Source organism: Misgurnus anguillicaudatus, chromosome 10, assembly GCF_027580225.2.
Source record: "Misgurnus anguillicaudatus chromosome 10, ASM2758022v2, whole genome shotgun sequence".
NCBI lineage: Eukaryota > Metazoa > Chordata > Actinopteri > Cypriniformes > Cobitidae > Misgurnus > Misgurnus anguillicaudatus.
Window position 1 is genome coordinate 33,017,460 of NC_073346.2, and position 13,096 is coordinate 33,030,555.

The 13,096-nt window shown below is 35.4% G+C and overlaps 1 protein-coding gene across 2 annotated transcripts in view; it reads right to left on the reverse strand.

The window, feature by feature from the left end:
• atp2c1 (ATPase secretory pathway Ca2+ transporting 1) overlaps nt 1–13,096 on the reverse strand; it is a 50,518-nt gene that overhangs the window by 35,729 nt on the left and 1,693 nt on the right. The window contains exons 1-3 of one of the 2 annotated variants that reach the window (XM_055210971.2): nt 6,852–6,899; nt 6,013–6,117; nt 2,854–2,970 (exon numbers count right to left, since the gene is read on the reverse strand). In XM_055210971.2, coding sequence (XP_055066946.2) covers nt 2,854–2,970; nt 6,013–6,117; nt 6,852–6,881 — 252 coding nt within the window. In that variant the 5' untranslated portion in view covers nt 6,882–6,899. Of the gene's footprint in view, nt 1–2,853; nt 2,971–6,012; nt 6,118–6,851; nt 6,900–13,096 lie in introns of those variants that run through there. The other variant, XM_055210972.2, reaches the window with a different exon arrangement.

Consider the following 13,096-nt stretch of genomic DNA (forward strand, 5'->3'; position numbering starts at 1 on the left):
TGTGCGGTGCTCTAAAGCAGCGGAACCTGCAGCTGGGAGCCAGCGTTCTTAAACAGAGACCTCATTGGTTCCAAAATAAAAAAAAACAATAAACAGATTCATGTTTAACATTAAATTAAACAAAAAACATAATACTTAGATCTGAAAGGTTTTGTCAAAATGTAACTCAAAATTATTCAAGCCAGAAGAAAGTGCAAGATATTAGCCTTCCTAAAATTAGGCTATAACAAATTAGGCTACTTAAAGCCTCGTGAAAAATAACTAACTTTAGTAACTCGCATAAAACTTCTGCACCAGTCTACTGATTTTTTGTTGAGGAATAAAAGCATGTTTTGGGGTCAGACGCGACCGCAACCCATGGTGACCGTCAGTCCAGCCGCCGCCGAAAACACCCGCACTGAGGAGACTGACTGGGATGCACAGGTACCTCAGCGCTAACTTGGCTTATTCTGCATACAGAGTATGTGTGAAACAGCAAGCGTTTTGTGAGCCCCATTTACCATTGTATAATTATACTAACATAGTCTTTTAGTTTTTATTTGTTGTAAAACAACAGTAGACATTTACTATGGTCTCCAACTCCACAATATACCATAACCATGGTATTTGTAGTAAAATTGCAGAAATACAAATCGTTTTTAATCTGCAAAAAAAACAAAACATTTTCACAATGATAAAATCATGGCTAATTTTCCTAAGGTAGTAATTACAAAATTATATATGTTTGAAAGACGGAGATGCGCACCTGTCAATCTATTACATAACAGAGCGAGGCCAGAGACAAACGTGCTCATAAACGGGAGTAATATGGAATAATGTGTGCATCTTTGAATAACTGTAATTTTAAATATATTTTTGTCATATAAAGTTTTGAGACATGGCCTAATAATGCTTTTTTTAACTTGTATTGCTCATTTAGACTTATTGTGCGGCTAACAGCGTTTTTGACGCATTTACCTCAGAGATTATTTTAGCAATATTGCTTTTTTTCCGGTAATAATAATAAAATTTATATTTCAATCCTGTTTCATTGTCTGTTTATTAATTTCATTATGCTGTTATGTTAATGTGAGGATATTTATTTGCCATATGAAACGTGCCGTTATATGAATACGTTTGATAATATTCAAATTATATGCGGAATAATGTGTGCATCTTTGAATAACTGTAGGAATACAGTTGCTTATTTTTGTCAAAGTTTTGAGAAATAATAATATTGTGAGGATTTATTTCCATATGAGACGCTTTTTGTCGTTGAATGCTCTCGTTTATTATTTGGAAATCATATACGTAGGAAATATATAATGTGGAAAGGTAGACTTGCAAAGTTACTCTGCTTATTTTTATTTATGATATATGTGGAGATAAATAAAGCATTGCAAAACTGCTGATTTGATCCATTCAGATCCTGACCACCAGGCTAGAGATTTTAAACATCCTTAATACACACTTACTAGTCTGTCAAATAATATCTAAAATATATTGTTTTGTAAAAAAAAATGATGCTTTGTTCTGTTTTTTATGCGGAAAAGTGTTCACAGAAAGTGTCAATCACATGAACTTTTCATATGCAGAATAAGCGTTCAGCAGCGCACTGCAACGAGTGCTTGAGGAATTCGCCGCACACATACGCAAACGCACTGCATACGGAGTATTTGTGAAACAGGAGTAAAATAAAAAAAATGCATTTTATTAATTGATAACAAATTACGAAATCGACGAAATTCTTAACAATCAATTATCGATCGTCGATTAATTATGCCCATCCCTACTTGACGTTGCAAACTAGTACTGTCTGAGGAGAGCTAGGCTTTCTCAGCTGAGCTCAGTTTTCCCAAGGTTTTTTCTTCACCACATATGCAGGCCCAGAGACAAAAAATAAACTCACAATGTTTTCTATTAAAACTGCCCAACAAAGGCTCTTAGACAATTACGAAACAATAGTGTGATCTTTTGTTATTGTGCTTCGGAACAATACGCATTGTGAAAAGCGCTATGCAAATAAAAGTGGCTGGACTAATGAGAGAAAAGGCCAACTCGCACATTAATTATCAGCCAAGTCACATTAACAAGCTTCAGAGTCACGCCATGGCACAGTTGTGTTTTTAGTTTCGACCTTGTTATCACTTACAGCTGGAGGATTTTACACATGCTTTGCAGTCTTAGAGCAAAACGGATATAATATATCCCGCGCTGCAGGGGAACTCGCAAAGGTCAATGCGACAATTTGACCAACCTCCAAAGAGGACCGGAGTGAATACACTGTATTCACCGGCAAAAGCATAAGAGGTAGAGGGACTTGCATATGTAAAGATTAGAGATGCAACAATATAAAAAATTTCTTTGGATACCGATAGCAGATTATTAAGACTGAAATCTGCGAATATATCAATGCCGATAACTTATATTAACGTGCATTTACAAAATTCTAAGGATAACATGTTCTGAATCTTATTCATTCATATATTGTAGTAAACTAGTGATGTTTCTTTATATTTTCTATACACAGAGCTCAAATTAGTTGCATTTTCCTGTTTTCTTTTGACTGCCAGCATATATCGGCAATGAATAATCGGCAGTTTTTTAACTATCGTCCGTTAGTTTTAAAAAATAGCTTTTATCTATTATTGGCCGATATATCAGTGCATCATAGTACATATATTTATTATGAAAATGTGCTAGGTGTATGCAGTTTTTGTTTAGTTTTCTTAGTTCAGTATGCATTTGGAATTATATGTTTTTTTTATTTCGCAAACAATGAGAAATATTTGGGTTAGGTAACCTCTGGTGCCATTATGTTTAAAAGAAACATTTATTTTGTTTCTTAGATTTATAACCTATTCAATATTATACCTGAGAGAGATATTTTTTCCAGAGTGGTTCATCTTCACTGATGTCAAACTCGTTCCATCCATGGTAAGCGCGGCGTCGTTCAACCTCCTCCTGGGTGAGACCAAACTGCAGGTCAGCCTAACAAGGATGGAAAGAATGAAGTCAGAAAAATGCAGCTTTCCCAAAATAACACTTATCAGATGCGTAACCATGACAACTGACATTAACCGCTAACAAGCAAGAATGCAGGAGCCATAGAAACAACTAATAAAGCCAGTGTCTTGGAACTTTGGCTTTGGAAAGTGTAATGTCACCAACGACAATTTCTTTTCCCTGCTAGAAAAAGACCTTGAGATCCGAGGACCATTTCATTGGAAAAAAAAAGAACACAAAACCCGATTGCATTACCTATGGACTTGTTGCCTGGGCAATGCTAGAAACGGGTGTCGAAATGGTGCAGAATAAAACCAAACTTAAGCACACAATATCACACTTGGAAGCCACATTCGATTGCAGTCATAAAACATAGCCACGCTACGAAATTACTTTGTTTATATTAGAGAGAGAGAGAAACTGAAATTCAATTACGATAAATGACACAGGTTTACCCCGACATGTTCTTTTTGTTTTTTATTTTAAAATAGTAATAATTGAGGTGTTTAAATCATGGCTTGAGTTCCTCCCTTAGCTGCGGCTAAATGCAGATGATAGTGGAGGGATAAAAGTCTTCTGGGAGCAGATGGTCATGTCGGCAGGGTGATGGAGAACAGAGACATGGCACTAGACAGCAAGAACATCCCTGCATGTTTTAATCATCCCTGGTGGTGATTCATTAAAGGGACACTGTTTGATCACCACAGCACATGGACGTTGACTTGTATAGCTTTTATTAGATGGGATAGTGAAAAGGGGTCCTATAAGGTCAGAGAGAAGGATCAGGGGCCCGGGGCATCACCTGAAGTGATGTCGCCGTATAGCCCACTTTGCTATCGACACCAACAGCAATGGATTTCCGATTCTCCTGTGATAAAACATGCAGTGTACTTTCTATGGCTTGCACAACTACTTGTAGCGAAGACTAGTTGTTTGGTTAACTATTTCCTTGTGTAAATAACATTGGCAAAAATCCTTTCAGTATGTTTCAAATCATTTTTGCTTATATAAACACTTTAAGGGCCAGCTTTGATTAAAGGAATATTTCAATCCAGATAATTTACTCACCACGTCATCCAAAATGTTGATGTCTTTCTTTGTTCAGTAGAGAAGAAACTATGTTTTTTGAGGAAAACATTGCAGGACCCCTCCCACTCCAATGGACTCCAACAGAGCCCAACACCCAATACTTAACACTTAACAGTTTCTTCAGCGAAGTTCCAAAGGACTACAAACGATCCCAAACGAGGCACAAGGGTCTTATCTAGCAAAACGATTGTCATTTTTGACAAAAAAAATAAAAAATATCCACTTTTAAACAACAACTTCTCGTCTAGATCTGGTCCAGCGCGACCTCACGTAGATGCGTAGTGATGTAGGGAGGTCACGTGTTACATATATAAAACGCACATTTGCGAACCATTGTAAACAATAAACTGACACAAAGACATTAATTAGTATCAGTTGACATACAACAACGTAGGAACGGTCCTCTTTCAACACACTTGTAAACACTGGGGCCTTATGCCTCGTTTGGGATTGTTTATAGTCCTTTGAAACTCCGTTGAAAAAAACTGTTAAGTGTTGAGTTAAGTATTAAATGTTGGGCTCTATTAAAGTCCATTAAAATGAGAAAAATCCTGAAATGTTTTCCTCAAAAAACATAATTTCCTCTCGACTGAACAAAGAAAGACATCAACATTTTGGAGGACATGGTGGTGAGTAAATTATCTGGATTTTTCTTTTAAGAAAATTGAATATTCCTTTAATCCAGGACTAGGCCTTAGTTATATTAGGATATTTAGGTAATTTTTACAAACATACCTTACAAAAAAAAATTACTTGTGTGCATCTTGAGACAAAACAACTGCATTAATATGTGTTAGGATATGTCAATGTAAGATGTTTTGAAATGAAGGCAGCTCAAACATGCACTTTTATCTGAGACTAGGATAAGCCCTGTCCAGGCAACCGCCCCGAAATGTCTTTTGTGCAATTCACGTGAACGCAGTGCAATTCCCAGTATTAAGCACCTGTTTGACGGCACAAAGACACTGGACACTCATGAGAACTGTGGCTAGACACACAGAAAGTGGTTTACACAGGTAAGAAAAAATCTTAAATCAACATCCTGTATGATATCTGTAAAAACATTCTTATCAAACTATACAAACCCTATTGTTGTACTAAACCAGATGGTAGATATTCAAATTGATGTTTTACTTTCTATTAACTTGGCCATCCCTGAACAGTGTGCCCAGTCCATGCAAATATCCTGCTTTAAAGGGACATTCCTCTTTTTTTGAAAATATGCTCATTTTCCACCTCCTCAAGAGTTAAACATTTGATTCTTACCGTTTTGAAATCCGATCAGCTGATCTCCGGGTCTGGCGCTAGCACTTATAGCATAGCTTAGCACAATCCATTGAATCTGATTAGACCATTAGCATCGCGCAAAGAAAAAATAACCAAAGAGTTTCAATATTTTTTCTATTTAAAACTTGACTCTTCTGAAGTTACATCGTGTACTAAGACCGAAAGAAAATTAAAAGCTGCGATTTTCTAGGCAGATATGGCTAAGAAGCTATGCTAAAAGTGCTAGTGCCAGATCAGCTTAATGGATTCCAAAACGGTAAGAATCAAATGTTTAACTCTAGGAGAGTTGGAAAATTAGCATATTTTCAAAAAAGTTGAATGTCCTTTAAAACACCCACAGAGCACTCATTGGTGGCTGACAGTTGACAAACCTGCTTTTTAAAATTAATCAAGAATGCTTGAAATGTGTGCAAACCAGTCAGACTAGACTTCAACATTGGTAGTGATGTTATCAAATTTAATTGGCCATGTCAAAAACGTAATCCCTACTCTCAGCTTTTAAAATATAGTGTAGTTTTATACATTTAATTCAAGGGTAGTTTGTAAGCTGTAAAGCTTTATTTTCAAAGCATACCAGTGTAAATCACACCGACAGAAAAGTAAACAAACAAAGGGATTGCCACACACATAATCACAGACACCCGGGCATACCTGCAGCACACAGGCAACTTCGTTCACGGCAAGTTCACTGGCTCTTTTCGAAGTCAATACCGGAACCATGGTCTCATCTTCACAGGGGGGTTGACACTCGACAAGCTGGAGAAAAACAAAAATGAAACCATTTAAACTTGATGATCTTCTGCATAAAATAGATTTTTTTAAGATAATCCCTATAATTGGTTATTAAAAACTCATCTCCTTCCAAAAGAAAATGTGTGAGCATTGCAGGGTTAAAAAAACGTTGACCCCTCTGATGCATGTAGGCACAGTGCTTATATCATACTGACCAGACAAACAATTCAGGAAACTTTAAACTTTCATTATCTGAAAGTTCACCAAACACAAACTGCAGAGCAGCAGCTATGCTCCAGTGTCACGGGAAGAACGGTCATCTGATAGCAATACTGAACCACTTAGACTGATGTAAGGCATTAGGAAGCAAAAAGACATTAGCTGGTCATGAACATTACATTCAACCAACATTAAAAACAAGTTCTTATAGACTGTGTAGGCCTCGAAATGTATTATTTAGTTATTGAAATGTACATTTTCTATTGGGACAATTATACCAGGCTAAAAATTCAAAGAGCATCCATCGAGGCTACAATGGAAACACCGGTTTACAATGGAAACAAACACGCACAAATACAAAACCACCACAGATGGCTGTTTAAATATTCAAGCGTCTTTTGCAACATGCAAATCTAAACAAAATCCTCGTGACTAGGTTTCAATACACAACTAAAAAAACACAGCAGAAGCAGACAGACAATGCCTAGTATTCTAAACATAAGCTCTGACGATCCCAGAATGAACTTTAAGAGAGTTACCCTCAGGTGTATGGCATTGGTGGATATCATTCAAAGTGATGCCCTACAAGAGGAAGAGAGAAAGACAGGCAGAGAAATAGAAAGCCAATGTCAAAGACAAAACATATAAGAGAAAGAAAAGCAGGACTTTCTTGCATAAGATCCAGCACGAACTGTTAAGAAAGCTTGTAACAACTCAGCATCCAGACATGTGTCCTATCACTCTGTAAAGATAAAGTATCTTTCTAAAGCAACAGCAAGTCTCATGCTAAGCGGATTCCCGTAATTAAAAGTGGCATGAGATTAAACCTGGATCAGCCAATTCATCTTTCTCAAAGCCACCCATTGGTACTTCAAAGAAACTTGGCATAAATTTAATGTATGACAGTATAATGTTCCTCTTAGATAAACCGGTTTTATTTGCATTTAAAAATAATAACTTGGAATGTGCATCAACCAGACTCAAGAAATTAACAATGAACATGATGTAATTAAGTTTTACTTGCAATGACAATTAAATAACTAAATGATGACACCCCAAAAAATTACTTCATCCAAAATATGGGACGCTCCTCCCTAGTGGGAAGCCAGAACCTGTCATGGTGTCACACATACCATTCTGCTTAGCAAGAAAACAAAGACCACATTTGTTCTCACACACTCGTGTTCATTTTAACACACTGTTTTGTGTTATCCTATTTAACACTTTATGTGTTACTTTAACACATTATGTGTCATTTCGTGTTGATTTTGAGTTCAAATAAATAGAAGGGACAACACAAGATGTGTTAAAACAACACAAAGTGTGTTGTTCCAAAAATAACCTAGAGATGTGTTAAGAACAACACACTAGATGTGTTGCCCTTAACTAGACACAAGATGTGTTATTTTAACACATTTGTTTTAAGAGTGCAGCAGCTGAATACATTGCTCATCAAGGTAACAATGTTTGCAGGAAAGCCCAATCTCATGGAAATTTGTGCGTAGTTTGATAATTCATATGAATTTGTATGAAGTAAATCGTACAAAAACGTACAATTGCAAAAAAAAAAAACTATAATAAAACCCCCCTCTAATCCCAGCCCTATCCCCAATGTCAAAATGGGGAAAGCGAACCGTACAAAAACGTGTGGTCGTACGAATTAATACGAATAAGCCACATCATAAAACACGTACGAATTGCCGAGAGATTGTGTTGGAACATATATTTAATTTTAGATTTGTTTTCAGTTCGTTACCCTCTCTTTGTTATAGATCATCTGGCTACTTTAACTGGGATGGATAGTTATTATGTTCATATGAAAACACCATTGTTTTTCTTACATTGTTCTAGTTCAAAGTTTTTACTAATGCACTTTTCATGTTAACATAATAAATTATGAATTGTATATATTGTGTCAAAAAAGAAGCCCACTCCTGCTTTATTCTGTAATCAAACGAAGCAAGATTAGTATTCTATATTTTTACTCCGCACGACACAAATTTTAAATAAATAAATAAAGCTTTAATTGTTTCAGTTTCTCCTGGGTATGCCTAACTCAGTCTCAATTACAAACAGTGGTTACACCAGTGACAGAACTGGGCCAAGCGCAAGTTCAAGGCTATACAGACATGCACTTCTCTAAGCGCTCTCCTTTAGCGAATCATCTGCGGTCTTTTGTAAAATACAAGGTCACATTCAATGGAAGTTGACACTGCAGTCTTTCTTATCTAATCATCTTTAAACATTTTAAGAAAAGCAAGCTTAAGAATGTGTTTTTATACACGATGTTCCCTTTAAAAAAATGATGATCCCTTAACCCAACCATGCCCTGAACACACCTCATTTAAAGAGCTAAGCATTATGTAATGCTCCTAAACAAACCAGAACACAAATAGGCACAAAAAATACTTTGACTGGTCACACCTGAAGTTCTTTAAATTTTTTTGTTTATGAAAATTCTTTTACTTTTGACAGTCAAAAGTGGAAACAAGGGGAGGGGAGACATTTATCCCAAGCCTTGTGATAAAGGTCAGTCTCAACTTTTCTTAAGTGCATTTTAACAATCAAACATTTATGTGACAAGAAACACAGAATGTGCATTCAATTGCATTGTGTTTAAAATCATTTTTTCAGTTCGCTTGTTTTGTGCAAAACTCAAAATCAGACAAAAGTAGTTCTGGGACGTTTACTAAATATTAACAATATTTGGTAATATTTTGGTAAAGATGAAAAAACGCAAATATCAAGAAGACTGAATTAAATTTGTTTTTACTTCTACCATGTTTCCCAAAGCACAGTAAATAATTTACATGGAAACTACAGTGCATTCACCTGTGTCACTCGAAATGTTAATGTGTGGCATTTTACATGCTTTTAAACATAATATAATAAATACATTGCATTCAAATTATGAAATATAATTTTTTATATTTATTTTTTAAAACATACAATTATAAATTTGTTAAGAAAAATTTAATTATTTACATTTTTAATTTTTTTATAATTTATTTAATTTTAAAAAAAGTGCTATAATAACTATTGGGCTACAATGACTGTAGGAAAAAAATCATCCATTCTAAGACATTTCAGAGCCAACTCATTAATATTAAAATAAAAACAAATAATTGTCATCTTTACTTACCTCCATGTTGTTCCAAACCTACACGGCTTTCTTTCCGTGGTGGAACACAAGAAGTGAGGCAGAATGTTAGTGACTACTAGACTCAGTCACCAGCCACTTTTGTTCTATGAAAAACAAGTTATACTGGTTTGGAACAAGATGAGTTGGGTAAATACCTATATAATTTTTATTGCCACACTATTACTCTAAAGTATAAAGTCCTGGAAGATTATTTAACCCAAGTCAAGTGCCCATCTTACCCAAGATAAATCAATACAGCCCTATAAGACTTTTTCATTCATTTAATCAACCACCTGACCAAAAAAAAATCATATGCCAAATCATTAAGAAATATTAAACCCTTCCTCACCAAACCTTGCAGTTAGCGTTATGAGTCATGCAAGTAGCACAAAGGGTGACTGACAGGACGCACACAATAGTTTAATCCTTAAATACTTGTAACTAATTGCCTTTCAAAAATAATAAGTAAAGGTAATAATAATGCTTTGGTGGGCTAGGGGTTAACACCATTAGCAAGTACAGTATGTAAGATGATGAGACATACCAAGGCCAAGGTTCAACACGCATTCAAATAATTCCTATTTAGGCAAAAAGAACCTCAGACCAAAATAAAATTCATATAGGATCTCTACAAAAAAAAAGGATTTTTAACGGTTGGTTGTTTGTTTTGCTTAACCAGTTAAGTTTACTGCTACACATTTGTTTTAGTTTTGTTAAAAACACAATTGCAATGCATAATACTGACAACTACAGGTAACTTTTGACATAACTTAATCTTTTCTTTTTGAAAATACTCAACTCAGTTAAGACAATTAACGCTTGCTAATTCAGTTTGACTTAATTAAGATGATTTGGAAGTTTACTTAATCCAGCTGTGTTGGAACAACATCGACTAACTGAAACTATGAAGAGGAACGAGTTCCCAGCATCCTTTGCTCTCATGACAAAGACAGTAAATGTTAAAATTAAGTGTGTTTTTAAGCAAGATAAAAGTTATGAGGACATGTTATTTTTTGTTATTCTGTAATGTTAAAATTCAGACGTTTTTTATTATACTATTATAATATAATAATAATAATGTTTTATTTTAATTATATAATATTTTGTAATTTGTTGCTTTGAGGGGTTACCGGCATAGTGTGAGTGTTTCACTTAGGTTCAGGATGAGCATGTTAATATCATTCTGGCATGTATGCAGCTTTACTCAGAGTATTCATGTGCAAATACTCATTTACATTACATATAGTAAAAAATAAAGATTTTTTTACTGTCCAACACAAATTGAATTTTCAACATGAATTTCAACAATTTAAGTTGAGTGAACTTAATTTTTACTTGTTAGTACAATCCCGCCCGGCTTATGTTCAGATAAATCCATTCAATTGTGTGGAAATAGGTGTTATAATTTTATTAAGTTATACCAACAAGCTATTTTTTGAGTCTATAGGGCTGAGTTGAAAAAATTGATTCACCGATTCTGAATCGATTATCATATTAATTTCTAAAGATCGATCCGTAACTCAGAGGATCGATTTAATAATTAATAACTTAAACTTGCCGCATCATTGAATTAGGCTTGCCGCGATTAGATCACTTGCCCACCGCGTCGTTTTGCGCCAGGTGGATTGACGTTAAAACAATGAACATGGCGGGCAGGAACGTTAAGCAAGCGGTTGTTTTGGAAACTCCAGAAATGCAAATAGTATCAATATGTTGCATAATTACAGTCCTGTAATTCAGGTAACAGCTGGAAAAATCAAAAACACTAATCTAAATCTCGAAGATCGGATCGAATCGAATAATGATAATCGATTCAAGATCTTGAGAATCGGAATCGAATCGATCCTTAAAACTTGAATCGAAACCCAGCCCTATCTATAGAGTGACTAAACAACAAGCGATTTTGAAAAATTATAAAGCTGCTAAAACCAAGGCATGCAACTCAATGATTTCTATTCTGTCACGAGTATAAAGATGCTCATTGTTGTTTCTATGGTATGGTATCACATCACGCAATATAATTACATTGTATAATAAAAAACAGTAAACAAAGAATAAGAACATTACTCTTATTGAGGTCTAGATATCAATGACATATCCTATTGCCAAGATCCTGTTGACTCCCACCTCTAATACTAGGAAAATATTATCATTGACACTGGAATAATTCCAGGCCCGCAGACCAAACAATTAAGTAAAAACCACCAAGAGGTACAGTTACTTTGAAAATCATTTCTGAGAAGTGTTGAAACAAGAAGGGAGCTTCCCAGAGAGAAATAGAATCTTTTCTTCAACATAACAAAATAAGGGACCAAATTTCCAAGCACTCTAGCTGCACATCGGCAGAATAAGGATTGCAATTTCAACAAAAACAAACAAGTTTTTTACCTCTTAGAATTAAAGCTCTTATTATTATGAATGTAATGTTACATTTCCCCCTACTGTTAAGTTTATCTGTGCATGATCGGGCACACAGTGAGCAAACACTACAGACAAAACGAAGTAAAACAATACACATCTTTATATCAGTGACCACACATCTAGTTTTCAATCTTCAAAGCTAATGGAAGCTTCACAGGAAGTAAATGCACTCTTGTATATAGATGGAGAAAGGGCTTCTGGGACAGAGAGCGGTTTATAATCTTCCTCTCTGTTGTCTTGACAAGGCCTGCGTACGGGTGGAGGCTCTCTGAAACTGTTAGATAGCAGAGGTATGTCAGTCCACAAGCTCAGCAGAGGAAAATCTACTAGAAAAAGATGACCTGCTTTCCACACCAACCCTTTAACATGCACATGGAAAGAACAAATACAACATCCTCATCATCTATGGGATAAACCAACAGTCTAACTCAAAAACTCCCAAAATCTCTTCGATCACACAAACACCAACCCTTCTATAAAGATCAGCATTGTATTTTACTTTATTATTATACAGTACACTATAGTCCAATGTTTCTCAAACTTTCCAGCGTGCATTATTAAAAATATAATAATAATAATCATTTAAATAATAAAATTATGACTTGACACCAAATGTATCTGTAATTATATAATCACCCAGTATATAACCACTTACAATACAAGATACAAAGTAATTTAAGGCCATTACAGCACTTTGCAGTTTGGGCGGCCCGCCTAAGCTGGGAAACCCTACCGCCTTAACTTGGTCGTCCAAACAAAACAAAACAAAAATCGCTGCACAAAAGGCTGTCAAGTGCATCTCGGAGAATAGGGCGGACCCACTTCACATCGCGAGCGTGCCAGCGTGCCACATGGCCAAAATGGTTCGTCTGGAGAATAGCCAGTTGATAAAACGTGTGTCCGTGAGAACTGTAAGTGGACTTATGGTTTGGGTTTATTTAAGCCTGTTTTTGTATTAGTCTATAGTTCTTGCAAATTTAAAGTAAGTTAGCTGATGATTTTGTTGTTTGAGCAACCTGTGAGATAGGTTGCACGAGCCTGTTGATTCGATATAATTGTTGAGCGCTCTTGCTCACGTTATTTATGTGCATTATTTACATGCTACGGTACTTACACTCCTTTAAGAGAACGTAATTAATAGTGGGAAATAATCAGTTTTTACAATCTTCGCTCTATCTATCATCGTTCGCCAGACATTCTACAACATCTGCTTCAGTTTGT